At 48.4% G+C, this 12,506-nt stretch overlaps 2 protein-coding genes across 3 annotated transcripts in view; one reads left to right on the top strand and one right to left on the bottom strand.

Annotated features, from left to right (window-relative positions):
- Nucleotides 1–12,506, top strand: part of PTDSS1 (phosphatidylserine synthase 1) — a 162,894-nt gene that overhangs the window by 10,895 nt on the left and 139,493 nt on the right. The window lies entirely within an intron of this gene.
- Nucleotides 1–12,506, bottom strand: part of MTERF3 (mitochondrial transcription termination factor 3) — a 111,143-nt gene that overhangs the window by 65,945 nt on the left and 32,692 nt on the right. For both annotated transcript variants that reach the window (XM_063924168.1, XM_063924170.1), the window contains exon 4: nt 11,993–12,182. In XM_063924168.1, the coding sequence (XP_063780238.1) occupies nt 11,993–12,182 (190 nt within the window). The remainder of the gene's footprint in view (nt 1–11,992; nt 12,183–12,506) is intronic.

Raw genomic sequence — 12,506 nt, 5'->3', positions numbered from 1 at the left:
GAATATTGTTTTTCCAGTAGTACTACAAGTCCCAGCAAGCCTCCCCCGCAAGGTGGTACTTGGAGAACCACAAGTACCAGCATGCGGGAGAAAAACGGGCCCGCTGGTACCTGTAGTACTACTGGGAAAAAAATACCCAAATAAAAACAGGAGACACACACCGTGACAAGTACAACTTTATTACACACTGCCGACACACACATACTTACCTATGTTGACACGCCCACTGCCACAGTCTCCGACGATCCGAGGGTACCTGTGAAAAAAATTATACTCACCTGCCAGTGTCCAGAGATAAATCCACGTCCAGAGATAATCCTCGTACTTGGCAAAAAAAAAACACGAACACGCGTACCACCGGACTGAAAGGGGTCCCATGTTGACACATGAGACCCCTTTCCACGAATGCAGACACCCCCGTGACAGCTGTCACAGAAGTGTCTCTTCAGCCAATCAGCGAGTGCAACGTCCTTGCACTCTGCTGATTGGCTCTGTGTGCGTCTGAGCTCAGACAGCGCATCGCAAAGCCTCTCCATTATATTCAATGGTGGGAACTTTGCGTCAGCGGTGAGGTCACCCGCGGTCAGCGGCTGACCGCGGGTAACCCCACCGCTACCCGTAAAGTTCCCACCATTGAAAGTAATGGAGAGGCTATGCGATGCGCTGTCTGAGGTCACACGCGCACAGCCAATCAGGTGAGCGCCACGGAAGTAGCGCTTCCTGATTGGCTGAAGGGACCTCAGTGACAGGAGTCACGTGATGTCCCGGCATTCGGGGAAAGGGGTCCATGTGTCAACATGGCACCCCTTTCAGTCCGGTGGTACGCGTGTTCGTGTTTTTTTTTTTGCCAAGTACGAGGATTATCTCTGGACGTGGATTTATCTCTGGACACTGGCAGGTGAGTATAATTTTTTTCACAGGTACCCTCGGATCGTCGGAGACTGTGGCAGTCGGCGTGTCAACATAGGTAAGTATGTATGTGTGTCGGCAGTGTGTAATAAAGTTGTACTTGTCACGGTGTGTGTCTCCTGTTTTTATTTGGGTATTTTTTTCCCAGTAGTACTACAGGTACCAGCGGGCCCGTTTTTCTCCTGCATGCTGGTACTTGTGGTTCTCCAAGTACCAGCTTGCGGGGGAGGCTTGCTGGGACTTGTAGTACTATTGGAAAAAAACAATATTCTGTCATTTTACACAAGGCTATCAGCCTCCCATCCGCAGCCCTTGGATGGGGAGGACAGCCTCGGGCTTCACCCCTGGCCCTTGGGTGGCTGGGGGGGGGGACCCCTTGATTGAAGGGGTCCCCACTCCCCCAGGGTACCCCGGCCAGGGGTGACTAGTTGGATATTTAATGCCACGGCCGCAGGGCACTGTATAAAAGTGACCCCCGGCTGTGGCATTATCTGTCCAGCTAGTGGAGCCCGATGCTGGTGTAAAAAATATGGGGGACCCCTACTCTTTTTGTCCCCTGAATTTTTTGCACCAGCACCAGGCGCAGAGCCCGGTGCTGGTTTTAAAAATACGGGGGATCCCCTGTCAATTTTTCCCCCGCATTTTTAGAACCAGGACCAGCTCGAAGAGCCCGAGGCTGGTTATGCTTTGGAGGGGGGACCCCACGCCATTTTTCCCCGGGTTTTTCCCGTTTTCCCCCGTTTTTTTAAATCGCGTCAAAATCCGGCAAATCGGACGTTTTTTTCGCCCGCGGGACTGTCGAATCCGTTTTTCATTGAATATGGTGAATTCCGGAAGCCACCTGCCGGAATTCACCTGTCGAATTGTGTCGAATTAAAAAACGGCGATAATTTGCCGCGATTCGCCGCTAATTGCATATACCCCCTAGGGTTTCAACTATCAGACAAAGATTGGCAGATATTTCTCAAATCTCATAATAGTTCAGTCTGTATACAAGTGAGAGAAACCCAATATAAACTTTTAATGAGATGGTACAGACACCCCTCCCTTCTCCATTTTATGTACCCCGGAGTGACAGATAGGTGCTGGAGATGTCTTAATACCACTGGCTCCTTACTTCGGCCGTACTGGGTTGATGTAATCTCTATTTCCCAAGATATACTTCATACCCCCGTCCCTTCTGACCCGGCCTTCTGGCTGCTATCCCACTCTTCTATGTCGCTGGCTCAATATAAAACATCACTACTCCGCCATCTGTCTAATGCAGCACGGGCAGTTATTCCCACACTATGGAGGTCACCATCCCCACCCACAAGGAAAACTTGGTTCACTAGAATCAATTATTATATGAATATGGAGAATATCCTCCTGGTCTCCAGAGATAAACTTCCAGAATTCATGGCCACTTGGTTACCTTGGATAGAATATACGTCCTCCAAGGAGTACAAAGACTACATATATCCCACTAAATGATCTGAGTTTAGCAGTTGATTGATTAAAGAGATTGCAACTCTCTTCCCCACTGTCTGATGGTCCCCCGGGTTTGGTCACACTATATATATATTTTTTTTTACTACTCTTTCCTTCTTTTCATATCTTGCTCTTTCCTATAGTTCTTCTATTTTGTTACTTATGTTATCATGATTACATTCGCTGTTTTGACAAATAACGAGTAGGCATTGTGATGATTCCATTGAACACCCAATCAAGGTCTGCTTTTGCGCTAAAACTAGTGTTCAGGGCGGCTAGTTATACTGCTCCTTATGGCTAATATGCAATTGATGTTAATAATGTGTCTTGAAGCTCTTTTGTCTATTGGGATGTAATCTTTATATTTTCCTAAATAAAAACAGATTATACAAAAAAAAAAAAAAAAAAAGCCCTTTATAAGCTTGCCACATGCCAGTGCTTTCTCCTTTATTAATTAGCTATAGGAAGCAATGGTGGGGTGATGAGAACTGCACAGGTTATTTTATGAACATCTTACAAAAGGAGATTTGATCAGTTCTTCTGACAATGGGCACAATTTGCCTGCAGAGGCGTTTGCACAGACGTGCCCTCACACACCCATCCTATTGACACCATGCGGTGCAAAAAGGATGGCACGACTTAAGATGTCACGGGTAGAGATTCCTGGACTTCCTCCTAAATTTAGCATCGTATACAAAGTGGCTTATAGTATAGTAGTTAAGGAGTTGGTATAATGGTGCAGATTAAGCACAACGATGAAGGGCGTGTAGCATGGCGCTGTTCATTCATATCCTGTATGTAGAACACAGCCAGCGACAGTGTCCAGGGTTACCCGTGCATTGTACATTTGTTACATTGGCGATACGACCAAGATGTATATTTGGGAAAACGTCTATGGCGAAATTCGTGGCGCGGCATAGCCACCAAGCCTGTGGTGCTCCAAACTGAGCTATTTGGAGTGATTTGAAAATAGGTGTACGTGGACAAATCTGTATCTTGCTGCATATTAAGACTAGAAAAATAGGATTTTAATACCTACCGGTAAATCCTTTTCTCCTAGTACGTAGAGGATGCTGGGGACTCCAAAAGGACCATGGGGTATAGACGGGATCCGCAGGAGCTTGGGCACACTAAAAAAAGACTTTGACAGGGTGTGAACTGGCTCCTCCCTCTATGCCCCTCCTCCAGACCTCAGTTATAGGAACTGTGCCCAGGAGAGACGGACATTTCGATGAAAGGATTTTTGTTAAACTAAGGGCAAGAAACATACCAGCCCACACCACAAACATACCGTACAACTGGAGAAGCATGAAACCAGATAAAAGTATGAACAACAGCAACAAACTGAAGAAAACTGATACACAACCACGTGTAACCGAAAATAACCAGTATCAACCTAACTGCAAGGAATAGTCCGCACTGGGATGGGTGCCCAGCATCCTCTACGGACTAGGAGAAAATAAGAATTTACTCACCGGTAATTCTATTTCTCGTAGTCCGTAGTGGATGCTGGGGACTCCGTAAGGACCATGGGGAATAGACGGGCTCCGCAGGAGACTGGGCACTCTAAAAGAAAGATTAGGTACTATCTGGTGTGCACTGGCTCCTCCCTCTATGCCCCTCCTCCAGACCTCAGTTAGGGAAACTGTGCCCGGAAGAGCTGACACTAAAAGGAAAGGATTTGGAATCCAGGGTAAGACTCATACCAGCCACACCAATCACACCGTATAAATTGTGATAACCATACCCAGTTAACAGTATGAACAACAACTGAGCCTCAATCAACGGATGGCTCATAACAATAACCCTTTAGTAAGCAATAACTATATACACGTATTGCAGAAGAAGTCCGCACTTGGGACGGGCTCCCAGCATCCACTACGGACTACGAGAAATAGAATTACCGGTGAGTAAATTCTTATTTTCTCTGACGTCCTAGTGGATGCTGGGGACTCCGTAAGGACCATGGGGATTATACCAAAGCTCCCAAACGGGCGGGAGAGTGCGGACGACTCTGCAGCACCGATTGAGCAAACACGAGGTCCTCATCAGCCAGGGTATCAAACTTGTAGAATTTAGCAAAAGTGTTTGAACCCGACCACGTAGCTGCTCGGCAAAGTTGAAGTGCCGAGACCCCTCGGGCAGCCGCCCAAGATGAGCCCACTTTCCTGGTAGAATGGGCCTTTACTGATTTCGTCAACGGTAGCCCAGCCGAAGAATGAGCTTGCTGAATCGTATTACAAATCCAGCGTGCAATAGTTTGCTTAGAAGCAGGATTTCCAATCTTGTTGGAAGCATACAGGACAAACAGAGCCTCTGTCTTCCTAGTAAGAGCCGTCCTGGCGACGTAAATTTTCAAAGCTCTTACATCAAGAGATTTTGGGACCGCCACAGCATCTGTAGCCACAGGCACCACAATAGGTTGGTTAATGTGAAACGAAGAACCACCTTCGGCAGAAATTGTTGCCGAGTCCTCAATTCCGCTCTATCCGCATGGAAGATCAAATATGGGCTCTTGTGAGACAATGCCGCCAACTCAGATACTCACCTGGCAGACGCCAGAGCCAAAAGCATGACCACTTTCCAAGTGAGAAACTTTAACTCAACCTTACGCAAAGGCTCAAACCAGTGAGACATAAGAAACTGCAACACCACTTCCAGATCCCACGGCGCCACGGGTGGCACAAAAGGAGGATGGATATGCAGCACTCCCTTCACAAAAGTCTGAACCTCAGGAAGGACGGCCAATTCCTTTTGAAAGAAAATAGATAAGACTGAAATCTGCACTTTGATGGAACCCAATTTCAGGCCCGCATCCACGCCTGATACGGTGATAAGGTTTCGCCGTGACCTCCTTCCTAGCCTTAAGGAGAGTGGGAATGACTTCCCCGGGAATACCCTTCCGAGCTAAAATCTGGCGTTCAACTTTCATGCCGTCAAACGCAGCCGCAGTAAGTCCGGAAACAGGTAGGGCCCCTGCAGTAACAGGTCCTCTCTTAGAGGAAGCGGCCAGGGATCTTCCACTAATAATTCCTGAACTCCGTGGCCAATCTGGAGCGACGAGTATTGCCTGAATCCTTGTTCGTCTTATGATCCCCAGCACCTTTGGAATGAGAGGAAGCGGAGGGAAAACATACACCGACTGAAACACCCACGGAGTTACCAGGGCGTCCACCGCACAGGCTTGGGGGTCCCTTGACCTGGAACAATACTTCGGAAGTATCTTGTTGAGGCGAGACGCCATCATGTCTATCAGAGGAGTTCCCCAACGCCTTGTCACTTCTGCAAATACTTCTTGATGAAGAGCCCACTCTCCTGGATGGAGATCGTGTCTGCTGAGAAAGTCTGCTTCCCAGTTGTCCACGCCCGGGAGGAAGACTGCTGACAGAACACTTACGTGCTGTTCCGCCCTGCGGAGAATTCTTGTGGCTTCCGCCATTGCCGTCCTGCTCCTTGTTCCGCCTTGGCGGTTTACATACGCCACCGCTGTGATGTTGTCCGCCTGGATCAGGACAGGAAGACCCTGAAGAAAACTCTTCGCTTGCAGGAGGCCGTTGTAAATGGCTCTTAACTCGAGAACATTTATGTGGAGAGAAGATTCCTGGCTTGACCATTTTCCCTGGAAACTTCTTCCCTGCGCGACTGCGCACCAGCCTCGGAGACTTGCATCCGTGGTCAGCAGGACCCAGTCCTGGATTCCGAAACGGCGTCCCTCTAGAAGGCGAGAGCTTTGCAGCCACCACAGGAGAGAGATCCTGGCCCTGGAAGATAGACTTATTTTCCGGTGCATGTGTAGGTGAGACCTGGACCATTTGTCCAGCAGGTCCCACTGAAACACTCTGGCATGAAACCTGCTGAACGGAATGGCTTCGTAAGCCGCCACCATCTTCCCTAGCACTCTAGTGCATTGATGAATCGACACTCCTGTCGGTCTCAAAAGCTCCTTGACCATGGACTGTATTTCTAGAGCTTTGTCCTCCGGAAGAAACACTCTGAAGCTTCGTGTTTAGAATCATGCCCAGGAAGGGCAGCCGAGTCGTCGGAATTAACCGAGACTTCGGCAAATTTAAAATCCAACCGTGATGTTGCAGAACCTTCAGGGAGAGTTCCACATTCTTTAACAATTGTTCCTGTGACCTCGCCTTTATCAGGAGATCGTCCAAGTACGGGATAATTGTGACCCCTCGCTTGCGAAGGAGTACCCAAGTACGGGATAATTGTGACCCCTCGCTTGCGAAGGAGTACCATCATATCTGCTATAACCTTGGTGAAAACCCTCGGGGCCGTGGAAAGCCCAAACGGCAACGTCTGAAATTGGTAATGACAATCCTGCACCGCAAATCTCAGGAAGGCCTGATGCAGAGGATAAATCGGGACATGTAAGTAGGCATCCTTTATGTCGCCTGACGCCATAAAATCACCCCCTTCTAGGCTGGAGATCACAGCTCGAAGAGATTCCATCTTGAACTTGAAAGTTTTCAAGTATGGATTGAGGGATTTTAGGTTCAGAATCAGTCTGACCGAACCGTCCGGCTTCGGTACGACAAAGAGGCTCGAATAGAACCCTTCCCCCCGTTGGGACGGGGGAACGGGAACAATCACCCGCTGTTGACACAACTTTTGTATCGCAGCATTTACTACTTTTCTTTCTGGAAGAGAAACTGGCAAGGCCGATACGAAAAAGCGGCGCGGGGGGGAAAGGGCATCTCCTGAAACTCCAGCTTGTACCCTTGGGACACTATGTCTAAGACCCAAGGATCCAGGGCCGATTGAAACCAGACCTGACTGAAGATTTGGAGACGGCCCCCCCACCGGCACGGACTCCTGCAGGGGAGCCCCAGCGTCATGCGCTGGACTTGGTAGAGGCGGTGGAGGACTTTTGTTCCTGGGTGCCTGAACCTGCAGGCGACTTCTTTCCCCTTCCTCTACCCTTGGAAGCGAGGAAGGACGAGCCCCTACCTCGTTTGTATTTATTAGGCCGAAAGGACTGCATCTGTTGATGGGGCACCTTTTTCTGTTGTGTGGGAACATAAGGAAGAAAAGATGACTTTCCGCAGTAGCGGTAGACACCAGGTCAGCCAGGCCGTCACCAAACAAGACACTAACTTTGAAGGGGAGAGCTTCCATATTTTTCTTGGAGTCGGCATCAGCATTCCATTGATGGATCCACAGCGCCCTCCTGGCCGAGACCGCCATGGCATTGGCTCTTGATCCCAAGAGGCCAACATCTCTCGCCGCATCCTTTAGGTAATCTGCAGCGTCCTTGATATAACCAAGAGTCAAAAGAATATTATCTTCATCAAGGGTATCCATATCAGAAGCTTAATTTTCAGCCCATTTAGCACTAGCACTACTCACCCACACCGACGCCACAGCAGGTCTGAGCAATGCACCAGTATTAACGAAAATGGCCTTCAAAGACATGTCCAGCTTGCGATCCGCCGGATCCTTGAGAGCAGCCGTGTCAGGGGACGGAAGCGCCACCTTCTTGGACAAACGGGATAAAGCCTTGTTGACATTTGGAGACATAGAAACATAGAAACATAGAATTTGTCGGCAGATAAGAACCACTTGGCCCATCTAGTCTGCCCCTTTTTTTTTTTTTTTATATATTATTTTTTTTTATCACTAACCTTATTTGATCCTTATTTCTTTGTAAGGATATCCTTATGTCTATCCCATGCATGTTTAAATTGCTCTACTGTCTTAGCCTCTACCACCTCTGATGGGAGGCTATTCCACTTGTCCACTACCCTTTCTGTGAAATAATTTTTCCGCAAATTTCCCCTGAACCTCCCCCCCTCCAGTCTCAGTGCATGTCCTCGACTCCCATTTTTCCCTGTCATCAGAGGGGAAAGGATACACCATAAAAATTCTCTTGGGAATCTGCCACCTCTTGTCCGGCGACTCCCAAGCTTTTTCACAAAAAGCATTCATTTCATGAGAGGGGGGAACTTCACCTCAGGTTTTTTCCCTTTAAAAAGGCAAACCCTTGTTTCCTGAACAGTAGGTTCGTCAGAGATATGTAAAACATCTTTAATAGCCACAATCATGTACTGAATACTCTTAACAACCCTTGGGTGTAAAGTAGCCTCATTAAAGTCGACATCGGAATCCGATTCCGTGTCGGCATCTGTATCTACCATCTGGGTAAAGGAACGTTTGTGACCCTGAGGGGGTCTGCACCTGAGCCAAAGCATCGTCCATGGATTTTCTCCATGTTTGAGTCTGAGAATCAGATTTATCAAGCCTCTTAGACGATAAAGCCACATTAGCATTAAGTGTACTTAACATAGTAACCCAATCAGCAGTCGGCTGTGCCGACAGAGCCATCTCCAGCCCCTTTTCTGCAACCCCAGTAACCTCCTCCAGGGAGGAACACTCAGCCTCAGACATGCCGACACGTAGTACCGACACCCCCACACTCACATTGGCCAATAAAGGGGACAGCCTATAGGGAAACCTGGAGAGAGAAACATGGTGTCCAGTAGCCTAAGAAGCAGAGCCCTTGAACTAAGAAGAAGTAGGTCTGCTTCTCTCCCCTCACTCCCACGCTGCAGGGAGCCTGTAGCCAGCAGGTCTCCCTGAAAATAAAAAACCTAACAAAAGTCTTTCTAGAGAAACTCAGTAGAGCTCCCCTAGTGTGTGTCCAATCACTCCTGGGCACAAAGTATAACTGGGGACTGGAGAAGGGGCATAGAGGGAGGAGCCAGTTCATACCCAGTCAAAGCCTTTTTTTTAGTGTGCCCAAGCTCCTGCGGATCCCGTCTATACCCCATGGTCCTTTTGGAGTCCCCAGCATCCTCTAGGACGTACTAATCTGTTCTAAACCGGCTCCGAGAACCCATATTTAATGCTAGGTACACACTGGGCGATATATAGTCCGTTCCATCAAACAAACAATATCTTGCGAGCGGGTCGGTTGGTGTCTACAACCGGCATGTCCGTGAAGGACATCGTTCAGATATATTGAGTCAGCGCTGCAGCACAGCCGATGCCTGATATATCTGCAAATATATTGTTCCAATGGCTATGTGTATGGGTGACCTGCCGACCGCCCGTACACTGGCTGCAGGGACTGACATCACAACTGGGTGGTCAAATTGAAATGCCCGCCCAGTCATGATGTCAGGACCGACTTATCGCGCGGCCAATCGTTAAGTGTATATGCTTACCTGAATCAGCCGCTCTGTCGGCACACCGGCAGGTCCACCATTAAGTCAGCGCAGTGTGTATCCCAGCATAAGGTTTCTTAATGATCACACACTTACATAATGCAACATTAAAGTGATCCCTGGTCAATGCAGGCACTGAAGTGATAGGGAACAGCTGTCCCCATGCAGGATAAGGTCTCACTGGTCACCTTACAATGTCCTGGTTCTCTGGTATGAAAACTGCAGCTCAAGCACCATGTAACATCGCCCACAGGAAGGGCCAGAATAGCTCCACTCACTGCCCAGACGATGAGGGAAAATTACCATCACGGCCACAGATGCAGGTTCGATTTTCCCAAGTTATTTAAAGCATATAACTATTGTCAGAATACCCTGTTTACAATGGAAACCCTTTCTCCATTTACAGAATATAAGTATTGTAGGGACTAACTAAAAATAGAAAGTTGTATTCCTCCCGAATACAGACATGGGTCATGTACCACTGTGTGCCACAAGCCAAGCAACACCCAAGCCTACATCGTCTTTCCAGGCGGAAGATTCATAGAGGACAATTCCTCCTCCCAATATCTCGCTCTCTGGGGCAGATGTATTAAGCCTGGAGAAGTGATAAAGCAGTGATAAGTGGAAAGTGATAAGGCACCAGCCAATCAGCTCCTAACTTTTCAAACTCGTAATGATTGGCTGGTGCGTTATCACCTTCCGCTTATCACTGCTTTATCACTTCTCCAGGCTTATACATCTGCCCCTCTGTTCCTTATAGCGCCTCTAATAAACATGTACCACTCACCCGCAATCATCACCACCACTCAGTCGGATTTATACTGTACATAAGACATACGCCTGCTTACTGCCTGCAGCTAAACAATTTGACAAATAAATGAACCCTAATGGGTCATTATATATCTTATGAGCCTTCACTATAAAGCGGTGACATATTACAGAGCACTGAATTATTGAGGGGGATCATGACACAAGCTAATGACATACAGAGCCAGATTCAGAGGCAACAGCGATAGAGTTTGTATAGATATGCCCGCCCCCCCCCCCCACCCGCGGCGCTGATTCACCGTTTGCGTATTATGATGCACTATCGTCCCCGCACCATCGAGCACTGCACCTATGGAGGTGCAGAATGTCCGTCTGAACTTGGGGCGCCATAATCAGTGCCACCACAGAGAAAGGCGCAGTCGCTGGCCGTGACAGGTGTGCATCTGGCTGGACAGCACCCCGTTACCTCCCAGGAACACCCACCAAAATGACATCCAAATTCTTTCTGCTGTCACTCGATTTCTATCAGGCATGTGGCCAGTACAGTCAAAGATCCGTCTGTATTCTCTTGCATCAAGGACAAGCCCTGTACATATGCGCACAGAAGATGACAGCTATGAAACCCTGCGTATGGATTGTGATAGTATAGTGCAATGGATGCGTACAACTCAGCATAGATACGGGCAAATATCCGCATTTAGGACTTGATTCAGATGTGGCTGAAGGTTCTATCACTTCCCTGGAAGCAGTAGTGGTAGCGCTGTATGGTGACGCAGCAGGAGGCATCTATTAACAAGCAGACGCCTCCTGCTGCAGTAGTGATCCCACCTGTGTCCTAGGAGGCAGCATCAGATCACTCACTCACCATCGGGCAGCTCGCAGCACCCATGGTGACGTCCAAGCCGTCTGTCACAAAGGCCAGGAAATCTCCGTCCAACGACTGAGAATCCCTAGCCTTTTCCCTCACCCTAAACGGTGGCAACATGTCTCCATTTAGAGAAACTGAGGCCGTCGCCCCCCACCCCAAACAGCATCACACGGTCAATCACTGACAGACTGATGGTGGACTGCGCGCTAGGTCGCAGGATTCGTTTGCGCACATGCAGAACGGGTCGTGTACATCAGGGCCGGCTTAAGGGCCACATGGGCCTGGAGCTGAAAATATTCAAGGGCCTATTGTGAGAAACGGGAGGTGTGATCAGTGCTGTGTGGGTGTGGCCAGAGCCATATGGGCGTGTACACCCCCTACACTATCAGCTCCAGTGTCTCCCTTAATATGTAAAAACATAAAAAATGGCATCATTTTGTGAGAAAAATAGAAATGCAATGTTAATAGTTATACTTTGGCTAATGATCATCATGCTGCTATGATGATGGGCCTATTTGTATGTGGAGGCCAGGAGCTGTAGCTCCATCTGCCCCATTGTTAATCTGGCCCTGGTGTACATGCGCAAAGCACCGATAATCGGTATTTTGGGCATACCGTAGCAGTCGCTTTGAGATCTGAATAACCCCCTTAGTTATGTGTATGAAACGCGGGTGTAAGTGCGGATGGCTTGTGTTGAACTCTACATCAGCCCTCAATGACGAGCACAGCACTTCCCATACTTGTCACACCTCTGTGTGTAGATCACACTGTCCAGAGTCACATCATGAAATAGTTGCTGTACCTTTTGTGCAGCTTGTCAATATCTTCACGGAGAATGAAGGGATTCTTGGTCAGGAACGGCCCCAGCTGGCTGTCTTCTAAACCAAGATCTTTTAGGAATAAGAGGATTTTACTTATATCCTTCTCAAAGTCTAACTTCAGAAGGAAAGTTCCCACGTTGGGTCGCTTCTCTAGCTTGGATAAGTCCACACCTGTGGTAAAGCAACATGTACACCATTACATCACCAATCAATCTACACATAAGAAACAATAGGCCAGCGCTGAGCAGTTTTCCTGCAGCACAAATGCTCCTATTTATCCTTTCCGCATTTACTCTGAAGCTCACTCCCTTCCTCCAATCCACATTCATCTGAACAAGGCACCTTCTGCAACATACAGACGCATACCGGGGGTCATTCCGAGCTGATCGTAGCTGTGCTAAATTTAGCACAGCTACAATCATGTACCCAGACATGTCTGTCCGCCCCCCCCCCCCCCCCCACCCGCACAAGTACAAAAGCATCACACAGTGGCGA

Source organism: Pseudophryne corroboree, chromosome 5 (genome assembly GCF_028390025.1).
Source record: "Pseudophryne corroboree isolate aPseCor3 chromosome 5, aPseCor3.hap2, whole genome shotgun sequence".
Taxonomy (NCBI): domain Eukaryota; kingdom Metazoa; phylum Chordata; class Amphibia; order Anura; family Myobatrachidae; genus Pseudophryne; species Pseudophryne corroboree.
This window is presented reverse-complemented; position numbering and strand designations above follow the sequence as displayed.